This window comes from Rhinopithecus roxellana, chromosome 11, assembly GCF_007565055.1.
Source record: "Rhinopithecus roxellana isolate Shanxi Qingling chromosome 11, ASM756505v1, whole genome shotgun sequence".
In the NCBI taxonomy this organism is placed as follows: domain Eukaryota; kingdom Metazoa; phylum Chordata; class Mammalia; order Primates; family Cercopithecidae; genus Rhinopithecus; species Rhinopithecus roxellana.
In genome coordinates, this window is record NC_044559.1 from 52,126,710 (window position 1) to 52,139,272 (window position 12,563).

The 12,563-nt window shown below is 57.0% G+C and overlaps 1 protein-coding gene across 1 annotated transcript in view; it reads left to right on the forward strand.

Annotated features, from left to right (window-relative positions):
• JAKMIP3 (Janus kinase and microtubule interacting protein 3) overlaps positions 1–12,563 on the forward strand; it is a 115,047-nt gene that overhangs the window by 73,850 nt on the left and 28,634 nt on the right. The window contains 6 exon segments of the mRNA XM_030940699.1: positions 7,529–7,744; positions 9,254–9,373; positions 10,054–10,200; positions 11,142–11,273; positions 11,377–11,412; positions 12,237–12,296. Of these exon segments, the coding sequence (XP_030796559.1) occupies positions 7,529–7,744; positions 9,254–9,373; positions 10,054–10,200; positions 11,142–11,273; positions 11,377–11,412; positions 12,237–12,296 (711 nt within the window).

Consider the following 12,563-nt stretch of genomic DNA (forward strand, 5'->3'; position numbering starts at 1 on the left):
CAACCCAAGGACCCGGCCCAAGCCAGCACTCGTAAGAACTGGGTGCTTTCCTCGCATGACGCGAAGCTTGCTTTTCTGTTTAGGGAAGGAAAGAAGCGTTGCCACTGTCCTGGGAAGGTGGGAGGGACAGGCGGCTGCCTCTGCCCAGTGCCACACGACCCTTTCATTTGTCTTGGTTGGATTCGATGCTCTTGGTAGAGGAAGACGGCTTTTTTCTTAAGTAAAGGCTCGTAACAGAAACTAGCAGTTCCCTGCCATCCCCTCTCACCCCGTCTGAGCCCCAGAGGCAGCTACTCGTAAATCCTCTGGCTGATTCTTCTGGATTTTATTTCAGATTTTCGAAAGCATGCTCCAACCTGTGTCTTCACTCTCCATCCTCACCAGATCTCCCCCTCCACACAGGCTTTTCTGCAGGCAGGGGCAGGCTGATCCTAAAACCTACCCCAAAGTGCAGGTGTGTCACCTGTTCTGTGGGTTACCTTTCCCCGTTCTCAGCAGCAGCGTGTTATGATCTAAGGTCTTACATTTTAAAGTAAAACAGTCTAATTTGTTTATCTTCCCCTTTAGGATTGGCACTCACTTTGTGTTGTTTAGGAAATCTTTTGATCCCAACGTTTGGAAGCCTCATCTTTTAAACATGTTATAGTTCCATCTTCCATACTTATGTCTGTAGCAGCCCTTACTTAAAAGACCATCTCTCCGCATCCCACAGCGCCTCTGCCAGCTCGCACCTGTTCTTACAAGAGTGGACTTTCTGGTGTGTCTCATCGTCAGTCCCTCCTCCACCCTACTTTGTAGTAATTATTCTAGCATTATAAAAAGGCTTCATTTCTGGAGTAGCACGTTCTCCCACTTTGTTCGCCTTAAAGAGTAACCTGCCTCTTCTTGGCCCTCTAGAATTCCATCTAAATTTCAGAATCATCTTTGCTCTAAATAAAAACACTGTTGGAATTTTGGGATTTTAACCAAACTGTTCAAGGATAAATTTTAACAGAGGATATAATCATGACTCTCATACAAACAGTGAACACATGTCAAAGATTTTATTAACTCGTTACTTTCAACCAATGCAAATGAGGACTTGACCCACAGAGATTCGCGTTCCCTGCCTGACAAAAACCATTTGCATTCCCATGCGCAGGAATCGTGTCCATCTGTGCCCAGGAAATGAGCACTTCGCTCACACCCTTCTCAGAGTTTAACTGTTCTTTCCATGGAGTCGTAGAACAGCCTAATCAGAGACAAAGGCACAGGCTCCTGAGGTCAGGTCGTCCCCAGGGGCTCTGGCATTCCAGTACAAGGACAATCAGAAATCTTCTCTTGCCTATTTCAAAGTTTTATATGATCTTTTCCTATAGAATCCATAGATTTGGGACATCTCCTTTATTTATTGTTTTGATGCTTAAACACATATACACCCCGTCAGTGGGAAGACAGTGCTGCCCGGGAGAGGCCCCCACCACCACCATCCAGGAACTCTGGGTCTGCTTGGCTCCTGTGGAGGAGCGACTGGCTGGGGGCTCACATCCCATCCACAGCGTGACTCGCCCCTTCCCTCAGGGGTGGCTGTTGGAGCCCAGCCCAGTCCGCACAGCTGTTGGGAGGCACTTCCTTCTTCTAGCCCTGACCACAGCTGCTCAGGCCTCATCAGGGACACACCTCGCATCAGTTCATCCTCAGCCCTGTTCCCAGAGCCCAGCTATCTCTCTGTCTATATCCTGGTTTTGTGTAATTTAAATAAAATAATGAAAAACCCAGGGAGTACTTGGCTCCATGCCCAGAGCACAGGAAGTGCCCTGAGGGCATCAGCTGTGGTGATGGAGCTTCTGGTGGCACCAGGAATCCAGCCACAGGGACACTTTCTTTCTGGGGACCCTGTCCCAGTGGGGCCCACTTGCCTAACTGACAAGGGCTCCAGGACCTCAGATCTTCTCCTTTAAGGCCATCATTTATGAGAGAACATCTCGGTCTCTAAAACCCAGTGATGACGTGCAGGGCTGCTCCCCAGGCCCAGCTGTGAGGGAGTGTGCGGAGTTAAATCTAGGTGTGAGGTGGAGGGGCTGGGAGAGCCGGGCAGGTGTGAGGTGGAGGGGCTGGGAGAGCCTGGCAGGTGTGAGGTAGGGGGGCTGGGAGAGCCGGGCAGGTGTGAGGTGGGGGGGCTGGGAGAGCCGGGCAGGTGTGAGGTGGGGGGGCTGGGAGAGCCGGGCAGGTGTGAGGTGGGGGGGCTGGGAGATCCGGGCAGGTGTGAGGTGGGGGGGCTGGGAGATCCGGGCAGGTGTGAGGTGACGGGGCTGGGAGAGCCGGGCAGGTGTGAGGTGGGGGGGCTGGGAGAGTGGGCAGGTGTGTGGCCTCTCTAGCTGTGGGGGCTGTGGCACAGTGCGGTGTCCAGGCTGGGGACAAGGGGCAGCTTGGTGAGGATGGGGAAGTCTGGGATGGAAGCTGCTCAGAGAGGGACTCAGAGCAGGGCTGGGGTAGAAAAGTGGGAGGAAAGTGGCCCAGAGGTGCCCAGCCCCAGGGGACTGGGGGCGGTCAGAGTAGAGGCAGGCTGGGGTGAGGGTGGGGTTCAGAGGCAGGGCCCTGCCCTGAGAGTCAGCAGTGCCAGTAGAGCTGGGGGTGCAAAGCGCTGCTGGGCCTTTGAGCCTGGGGCAGGACAGTAGCCTCCCAGGCCTGGCAGGAGCTGCAGGCAGGAGGAACATCATTTCCAGGTTCCAGGACAGCCGCCGACCCAGCTCACAAGGCCCCAGCAAGGCCAGGTGGGCGACAGAGGCCTCAGGTTCTCCCGAGAGACCTCAGCTACTATTACAGCTGAAAATATCGCACAACCTTGGTTTCTTACATCAGCCAAGCATTTTGCTGCTTTTGTGGCCATAGCACAGGCTGGCACCTGAGTCCCGGAACATTCTGGTATGGGATGCTCAGCCTCGCCAGGCCCTGAGTGAGGACACAGTGGGTCAGGGATGGATCTCTGCTGCAGGGAGCACCAGCCTCTGGGAGGAATCGATCTTTGCTCACAGTCAGACATGCTCCCTTGAGAGCCGTCCCATGCTGGCCCCCACCCCCCGGGTGTGGGCACATAGCCGTGGCCCTGGGAGGGTGGTATCTGAGTCTGGGGACAGACAGGCCTGGGGATGGGGCACTGTGGACAAGGCTGGCCTGACTGGGACCCTGTGGGAGCTGGGGGTTTCTGTGCCTCCCTCGTCTACTTAGCGCCACACACATGGCCACAACCCCGGCAAGAATGTGCTGTCTGAGGGTGCTGCTCCCACGGGGTGAACCTGTCCCACGAAGGTCCACCCTGAGGACAGTCACGTCTGGCAGGGCCGGTGAAGGAGGGAGGGTCTGAGAGAGTCCTGGGTGTTCAGCACATACTCAGGACCATCATCTGTTCTTCCCAAAATGGACCCCATGATTTGAGGTTCTGTCTCCCTAACTCTGGCCAGCAAAGCCTGCTGTCTTTACTTTGGGTCCGTTTTGTTCACTACTCAGTCCCCAGCACATAGAATAGGTGTTCAATAAATATTTGTTGAATGTATTTCATCAAGTGGCGGCCCATTTGCAAAGAACACAGCACCCCATCCTCCCAAAGGCCCAGAGTCAGAGGCCTCCCAGCCCCCCTGGTCGGCTCCCTGGCTTTTGGGACTCTGCCTGCCACCTGCCCCAGCACCCCAGCCTTGGCCCAGACACCAGCCTGACCATGGGTCTTCTGGGCCGAGGCTCCTGGGTGCCAAGGGCCCATCTCAGGGGCCCACTGGGCACCTCGGCTAGCCCTGGATGGGGAGAGACTGGAGGGGCCACACAGCAGGGCAGGGACTGGGCAAGGGCAGAAGCCCAGCCAGGCAGGGCCACACCTGCTCTCGGAGCATGGAGGCTTAACAGGCAAGCCCCCTGTCTTGTCCTGGGACCCTAAGTGCAGGTCTGGAAATGTGGCACCTGGTGGGGGCTCAGGGTCTCAGTGAGGAAGCCAGGTGGAAGGGAGAGAGGAGAGGCCTGCAGGGTGGGGACGAAGGGGCCAACAGACGCCCCAGACAAGCATGGTCGCTGCTGTCAGGGCAGGGCTGGGCACAGCAGGGCTGCAAGGCTGCAAGGCTGCACTCAGGGCTGGGCTGCTAGAGAAACTGCTAGAGAAACCAAGTTATCCAGTGGGTCAGGGACGCCCTCTCCCTGGCCAGAAGGTTGTGGTGGGTGGCACTGGGGTCAGAGCTGCCTCTGCCCTGTACATATCAGAATGCATTGTCCTGCCCCTAGAGTGTAACTTTTGCAGGGTCTAGAGAAATCACTATGATCTTCTATTCTGTCTGAGCTTGAATTGCAATGTCTCAACAGCCATGTGCAACCACTTACATTTCTACTTACCATTCAGATTCTCAGGAACTGTTTCCTGCAAGGCTTCTGGGAGTCCTGACTTGCACATGTACAGCTTAGCAGTGGACCAAGGACCTGAGGGAATCCTTAGTCAGATCTTTGTCATTCCTTTTCTGTCATTCCTTTTCTGCCATTCCCTCCTCCACTCTCCAAATCCCAGCTGCTGTAGCAGCCCCAACCAAATTCTAATCTTAGTTTCCTGCAACAAAAGAGGCCTCTGCGGCTCGGGGCTCTGTTTCCCAGGAGAGAGGTTGCGAGAACACCCTCAGGGAAAACGTTAGGGGAGGTGGGGCCCTGTGATGACAGGCACTGATCTACAGGCTCAGGTTTCTGCCTGTGGACAGAGGTCATAGGGGCTGTGACGCTGTGACGCTGTGTGTCCGGGGCCCTGTGCTGACAGGCACTGATTTCCTTGTCTCCTTCTCCTGCCCCTGTGTTGTGTATCCTGTTCAGCTTCTAGAGTTGTTCACCACAGAAGGGTAAGTCTAATGCCAACTACCCCATCATGTCTGGAACCAGAAATTTCTGGGCATCGGCCTTTTTTTTTTTTTTTTTTTTTTTTTAAGAGAAAGCTTCTTAGGTGATTCCAGCACGAGACCACCAGGCTTAGGAACCACCTTCTCATGGTGCTGGCAGATTATCCCATGATTGAGGGGGACCTGGACATTCTGTCTAGAGAAAAATTCCCAAGGGTTAATTCCCAGACATGCAGTAAGTTCTGGTGTCCCTGGGACACCAAGGGGCTTGGGCTCCTAAAATGTCACATTTCCCTCATCTTAAAAGCTCTCCTACCCCACCAGAGGCTGAGGGAGGCTTGGCTGCCTCTTCTACCACCTCCAACCGCCCCCTGCCTACCCCCCACCACCCAGGTCTCTGCTTTCTCACAGGGAATAATAGGACCAGGCTGTGTATCTCATCTGTGTATTTTTTCCCATCTCCCCCACCCATTCTAAGCTCTTGGGAGCTGGGTGATGGGGGTCCTTCCTTCTCTCATCAAGACCCTCTGTGCTAGGAAAACAAGCCCCAGCTAAGACAAAGCAGATCTCCTTCCTTATCTCTAACACATCCGCTGGGAGCAGCAGCCTTTTCTGTCACAAGGCACATTCGTGTGCTCAAGTCACTACCCACGGAACCAAGAGTCGATGTGGAGGGAGGGTTCCCCTGAGGTGCAGACTCCTCTGGAGGAAGAGGTGGTGTGAGTGGCACCCGCCAGACATGAGGGCTCCCTACGCAGGCCCAGTCTTTGGAAGGAGTCCTGGCTCCATGGGCCCTGGGTCAGGAGACCTGCTGGGGGGTCGCAGGTACTCTGCCAACACCTTAGGCAGTCACTTGTCTGCAGCACTGAGGCATTGTCAGCCCAGTTGGGAGCAGCCACAGCTGCCAGTGACTGTGCTGGGGATGACGACGTGCCCTGTGTAGTGAGCGTGCTTCATGGGCGTGGCGGGACACACGCGTGCAGGGACCTCAGCACTGTGGGGCAGTGGTGAGATCATGTCTGTGGGCTTCACAGTCAGCAGGGAGGCTTGTAAAATGCAGCTTCCCAGGCTCCACCCTAGAGGTTCTAACTGCGCATCTAGGGGGGCTCAGGGATCTGCCCATGGACAGCTGTCACAGGTGGCTGTGATGCTGCGTGTCGGGGCCCCGTGCTGAGAGACACTGCGGGGCATACCTGGGGGCAGGTGAGTCAGAGGCGGGCAGCATGGAGGGGCGTCTTCTCTCCTCCAGCCTCAGTGTCGGCCTGCACACCCCCTGCCCTGGAGACCACCGTCCCAAAGGCTTCTCTCCAGTTTCCAGGCAGCCTCTGCAGCTGGGAGTGAGGGGGTCCTGATAAAAGAAAATCTTGTTTGAGTCTGAGTGTGTGAGCGCCAGGCCGCAGGCACAGCTGCTGATGGACACGCCCTTATTTCACCGGCCCCCTTCCCGCTAACTGACTGTGTTGCCTCTTTCAGTGTTGCTGTGTGCAGAGAAGATGGGGATTTAGCAGTTAAGGATTTCTTTTCTTCTGTTCAGCTCATCACTTGCTCCATCCGGGCTAATTAGACATCTCCTTTCTTTGTTTCCGAGCTAACTTCAGTGATAGCAGATTTATTAGCTTGTTTAAACCTCAAACAATGAGTAAAGCAGCAAGATATCCCATTCTGCTCTATTGTTCGAAAATATATTTCAAACTGAGCTGTTCATCCCCGAAGACCTTGTCTTCTCGTAAATCTAGTGCCGTGGATAATGACGTCCAAAGTGCCGAGCGTGTCTGTCTGAAGAGTGGGGGGCCGTTGGTCGGCTGTGCTGCTTTCTGGCTGGCGCATCCCTGCCCGGAAGCGGGGCGGGGGCTTGCAGGCTGCGGCTGCTGTATCCCCAGAAGGAAGGGCTTCTTCCCTTTGTGGGTTGAGCACAGAGCGTTGCGTTGTAGGGAGGGTGGGGAGGGCCACCGACCCCTCACAGCCACTGGCGGGGCAGACGTCCTGCACGCCCCTGGGCTGCCGTCTCACCCTGAAAGCCCCAGCTTGCAGCCAGATTAATGAGCAATGTGGTGCTGCCTGAAGACAGCTGTGTGGGGTCCCAGCTTTTTAGTCATGCCCAGAAGCATGGAGAGGCGGTGTCCAAAGACCACAGTGATGCCCCCACGTTGCACAACCTTCCCCTGGGGGTTGGGCCCGGGCTGGGGAAGGAGTAGCACTGGCTTTCAGGCCAGAGTTTCTGTTCCCCATGGTTTCCCCTGCCTGTTTAGAGAAGAATCTTGCCCATGGCACCTTCCTATTGGCAGAGTGTGGGTAACTTGGGTGTCCTCCTCTCTGTCCAACCTACAGCAGAGGCAGGAGCTGGAAGTGGCTTCTGCCGACTCTGCTAGACAACACCACCCCCATGTGCACCCAGGGCCCCAGCAGGACAGCACCGAATGGGATACCGTGCCGGAGCACACAGAGCCTGGGGACCGTCAGGAAGGAGTCCCCTGCTGGCAGCAGCTCTGTGTAGCCGGCTGAGCCAGGGCCTGATGGGAGCCGGGGTATCGTGCCTCAGCCCAGGGCCAGGGCTCCTGCTCTCCGTCCAGGACGCTCCACTCTTGCTTCTGGTCTCAGAGCCCGGAGCCTGGCAGGGCTGTGCTTATTTCTATGGTAACTGCAGATCCGTGTCCTGCCGCCTGTGTGATTGTGTTCTGTTCTCCTTGTAGATGGAGGAGATAAAATTTAAAGACAGAGCAGTCTTCGTGCTGGAGAGAGAGTTAGGGGTTCAAGCCGGGCAAGCTCAGAGACTGCAGCTCCAAAAAGAGGCTCTAGATGAGCAGCTGTCCCAGGTCCGAGAGGCCGACCGGCACCCGGGCAGCCCCAGACGGGAACTTCCTCATGCAGCCGGTGCAGGAGACGCTTCAGACCACTCGGGAAGCCCTGTAAGCACCACCCAGGCCCGCTGGCCCACACCGTGTCACAGACCCGGCCATGTGGCTGCACGGCCCTGCATGGGCCACTCCCCCAGGAGACCAGAGCCCGAGTCGAGCCAGCACCCTCCTGCCTGGGCACCTCCCCACCCAGCCTGGCCCTAGGTGCTCAGCTCCTCTGGCTCTGGCCTGGAGGGCTGGTGGACTCATCTCCTTCCTTCCTGTCAGCGTAGCATCGGCCCCAGCCTTGTCACCCTCCCGTGGGCCCCAGCCTCAGGCTTCTGCTGCACTCCATGGCACTTGCTGGCCCGGGGTCTGGCCCTGGGTTGGTGGGAGGAGGCTGTGCTGGGTATGCGCTGCCACCATCTCCAAGCACACGGCCTCTGCCTCTGGCCCAGGAAGGCTGGCGCACTGGCTCCCTGCCCACTGTGTGCCCAGCTGGCCCCTCGAGGGTGATTTCTGGCATTCGCATCACCAGTCACCCTCCCACCCGCTTCTCATGTGATCATGCCACTCTCTGCTCCTCCCTGGGCCGCTCTGCCGTGTGGGGTCTGCCGACCGCCCCGGGCTGAGCTCCACCCGCTTCCTCGCTGCTGCTCTGCACTCACATCCTTGTCGTGGTTCTGGGACACCCTGGGGTATCTGAAGTCCAGGGACCCTCCAGCTGGTCCTTCTGGGTCTTTGACCCCGAGCCTCTCCTGCACCTGTTGAATGAGGAACTCGAGTCGGGCCCAGGACCATCCTGGATGCTGCTTATTTGCTTTGAGGACAAAACTGTGTGTGAGCTGAGCCGGTCCTAGGACAGCGACATCTCAAGAATAGAAAATATTATTTTAAGATCTCATTCAGACAGCTTCATTGAATGAGATCCAGCCCCTCCTGCTGGTGTGCGGTAGACTACGGCGTTCACTCCAGAGAGATTTGAAACTGGATTCAAACGTTTCCACCGATTTTTGAGTAAAGTTCCAGGGGTCCCAAAAGTGACCCTTTAGAAGTCCCATTGAGGGAGGTCACCTCTTTTGAAAGTCTCCAACAAGTGTCTTTCCTGTGCTCATGTCATCGTACCAGAGAAATCCCACCCCGCCGGGCAGGGGACACACCCTCCTGAAGGGGCAGCAGCAGGGGCCAGGCAGAGGGCTGGGAGCTGGGAGAGGCGTCTTTCTGGCATCACCCACACTCGCGGTTTCTGCATTTGCACGTCCCCACCCTCTCCATCTGCATACTTCTAGATATGTCTGCTCCTTTTCATTATTTTACTTTATGCTATCTTAAAACAGTTGTTGTGTTTGAGGCAGGGTCTCTTGCTCTGCCCGTCGGTTCTGTCACCTCACACAGTTGCGGTGACCACGGTGCTAGGCCGGGTGCCTTTTCCCTGGGGGATCCGAACCTTCCCGGCAGCCTGGTGGAGGCGAAGGCGCTGGTCCCGCGGCAGGGGTTTGGTTCCTGTAGCGTGCTGGGATCTGCAAAGGCTTCCCAGGCCTGTGTGTAGGAACAGTTATTTGCAGTTGATTTTTGTTTTAGGAACAGCAGTTGGATGAAAAAGATGCCCGGCGCTTCCAGCTTAAAATTGCAGAGTTAAGTGCGATTATCCGCAAACTGGAGGACCGCAACGCCTTGCTGTCAGAAGAGAGGAATGAGCTGGTGAGCGCGGGCGGGGGCTTCTGGCTCCCAGGGGTTTGTGACTGCGGAGGTAGGGACCTGGGGGGAGTTCACTTTCAAAATTCCGTGTGAAAAGGAGTGGTGGTTGCAAGGATCAGCCTTGCATCTAAGTCTCCTGTGTTCCAGTTGAACTTTATTAGCAAAAACAGGTAGGAGTCACATTTACCCTTTAAGGGCTGGTTGACTAACCCCTGCTCTGCATTACTGGAGACGGAAGCCTTCTCTGTTCTGCAGATGATCTAGGATGTGCAGACACGGCCCCTTCGTGGGGTTGTCACCATTGGTCCTTATAGCCACTGAGATTTCCAGGTAACTCGAGATCCTGGAGGGTACATGAGCTGTCACGTGTCTGCAAGAGTCCAGTGGGCTAGGCAGTTTTACCACAGCCCTTCTTGGCAAAACAAAGCACTGGCCCCGTACTGCTGGTCTTCATCTTCATCCCCATCTGTCAATGGGATGGGACTCACCCGCCCCGGACGCCGAGCCCAGCCCTGAGCTTGGGTTCACCTGGGTGTTGGGCGAGTGGGCGCCACTTGGAGGCATGGACTTTCCAAATAGTGGGCTGGGAACTGCGTTGTTGCAGCCCAAGCTCTGGTCAGTCTTCCGACTCTGTGTGGAGACCTGCCACTTAAAGAACAATCGTAATTAATTTTGTCTTTCAGTTAAAGCGTGTAAGAGAAGCCGAGAGTCAGTACAAGCCACTGCTGGATAAAAACAAGCGCCTCAGTCGGAAGAATGAGGATTTGTCTCACGCTTTACGCCGAATGGAAAACAAGTTAAAATTTGTCACCCAGGAGAACATAGAAATGGTGAGAGGGTGGGGGGCTCCGTGGGGCCACGGCCGCACCCGCGCTCCAGGCAGCAGCCTCTCCCTTCTCCATGCAAGATTCAACATGACAGCTAGTCCCAGGCAGACGATCAGGCCTTCTGCTGGAGTCTGGCCTCACGCATGTTTGAGGGGGAGCAACCGCCAAGCCCAGCCCTGGGGAAGGGAGTCTTGAAGGAGGCCCTGACCGTGCGAAGGACGCGGCTGTGGGGCGTCCCCTCCCCAGGCCTGTTTGCCCACGTCTCACTTGAGGGCCTGGAACAGGCGGCCTCCAACTCGGAAAATCCCGGGCGAGGGTGGTAAGAGGCTGCAGGGTCCCAGCTATTGGGGAGGAGAGGCCTGGCACACAGCGCCGAGCAGGAGTCAGGGGTGGGAAGTCTCGAGCCAGTGTCACGAGCCAAGGCCACGAGCCAGGAGTGGGGGGCCGTCAGCCAGTATCACTGCGTTTCCCTGCCCTGAAGACCCTGAAGGCCATGAAGCCAGAGTTTACCCAACGAGTCATTCAGCAGGACGTGGGGGAGAGGCGCCCTCCATACCCCTCTCTACGGAAGCCCCTTCTTTTCACACTGAGTTAAAGTCAGGAGGGATTTGGGAGCGGTGGCCGGGTGGGAAATGGGCACAGACAACCCAGTGTCCGCTTCAGGGCTCTGAGCGATCCCCTCCAGCCATGCGTTCTGGGAGACCAGCAGGGCCCACGTGTGTCCGTTCGGGCTGCACACACCTGCTCTTGCTGCGGGACCGGGCCTGCGCATGGGTCTCCTTTCTCCAGGGCCTCACAGCTGGGCTGTTCTGAGGCCTGAGCAGAGACCGCCAGCCAGGCAGCTGAGCGTGGGCAGCGCGGGTTGAGGGAGAAGCCCCTGCCCACTGTGATCAGCCAGACCCCCTCACTCCCCAACTTGTGATGTGGGCTGCTTGGCGTTTCAGAGACAGAGAGCCGGAATCATACGGAGACCCAGTTCCTTGAACGACCTTGATCAGAGTCAGGACGAGAGAGAAGTCGATTTCTTGAAGCTTCAGATTGTGGAGCAGCAAAACCTCATAGATGAACTATCTAAGGTACCTGGCGGGCTGCTTGCCACGGCACCATCCTCTGGCTCCCAAGGGGCTTGGCTAACAGGGACCCTTAGCAGTTCTGTGACGTGCTGTCTTCCTTTCCTAGACCCTTGAGACCGCCGGCTATGTGAAGAGTGTGTTAGTAAGTACGGTCAGCGCCCACCTCCCCACGCCCCCGCTCTCCACACAGTCACCCGTGGGACCCGTTCTGTGCCCAGGGCTCCTCACAGACCAGACAGAAGCAGCCGTGGCAGCCTTTCGGGTGGATTTTGTTGTTGCAGTGCTACCTGACCAAGGCCATGCACGGGTGGCTGATGCCCTTCGGAGTGGGTCAGACAGGAGCTAGGGATGCCCACTGATGCCCCAGTTGAGACGGCACCAGCTTGGGACCGTGTTTCTGAGTTAATGGCCAGGGTCAGATGGCTGCCCTTCTCTGGCTGCTCACCCCACCATACATTTCTCCCTGGCCAGCACAGACAGGCAGCCACAGCCCAAGAGGTTCACCATCACGGCCATGAAACCGCAGCATGGGTTCCCCGGAGAGCAGCAGGACCCCGGTCTCCTTAGTATTTTGAGGGCATCAGTCCCCACACAGATGTGGACGCCACCCCTGCAGGGTCCAGAGGGGCCCCGGTCATGAGTCCCTTCCAGCTTCCCACAACTCTGTGCCCCTCAAGTCACCTGCCCCATGTGGCCCCCAGATACATTCAGAAGGAGGGGCTGGTGGACGATTGAGAAAGACAAGCTCAGAGCCCGCTTCACCGGGGAGCTGCCCGTGTACCCTGGAGACAGGAGCTCCCCGAGCAGCAGAGCTGGAGCCAGGGCCTCCTGCTGTGGTGTGGGGACAGCCAGCCCGGACACCGTCTTCCCTGTCATCCCAATGATGGGACGGGGGCAGTAAACCATGGACTGAAACTGATGGAGCTCTTCCACCACTTACACATCCTCTTCAACTGACTTCTGCAGGAGCGGGACAAGCTGTTAAGATTCCGGAAGCAAAGAAAGAAAATGGCAAAACTTCCCAAGGTAAGGAGCAGCTCACCAGTGCGCGTGGAGAGTACGCCAGGTGTGTGTGCAGAGGACCGAGCCCGCGTGTGTGGAGAGTACGCCAGGTGTGTGTGCAGGGGACCGAGCCCGCGTGCGTGGAGAGTACGCCAGGTGTGTGTGCAGGGGACCGAGCCCGCGTGCGTGGAGAGTACGCCAGGTGTGTGTGCAGGGGACCGAGCCCGCGTGTGTGGAGAGTACGCCAGGTGTGTGTGCAGGGGACCGAGCCCGCGTGTGTGGAGAGTACGC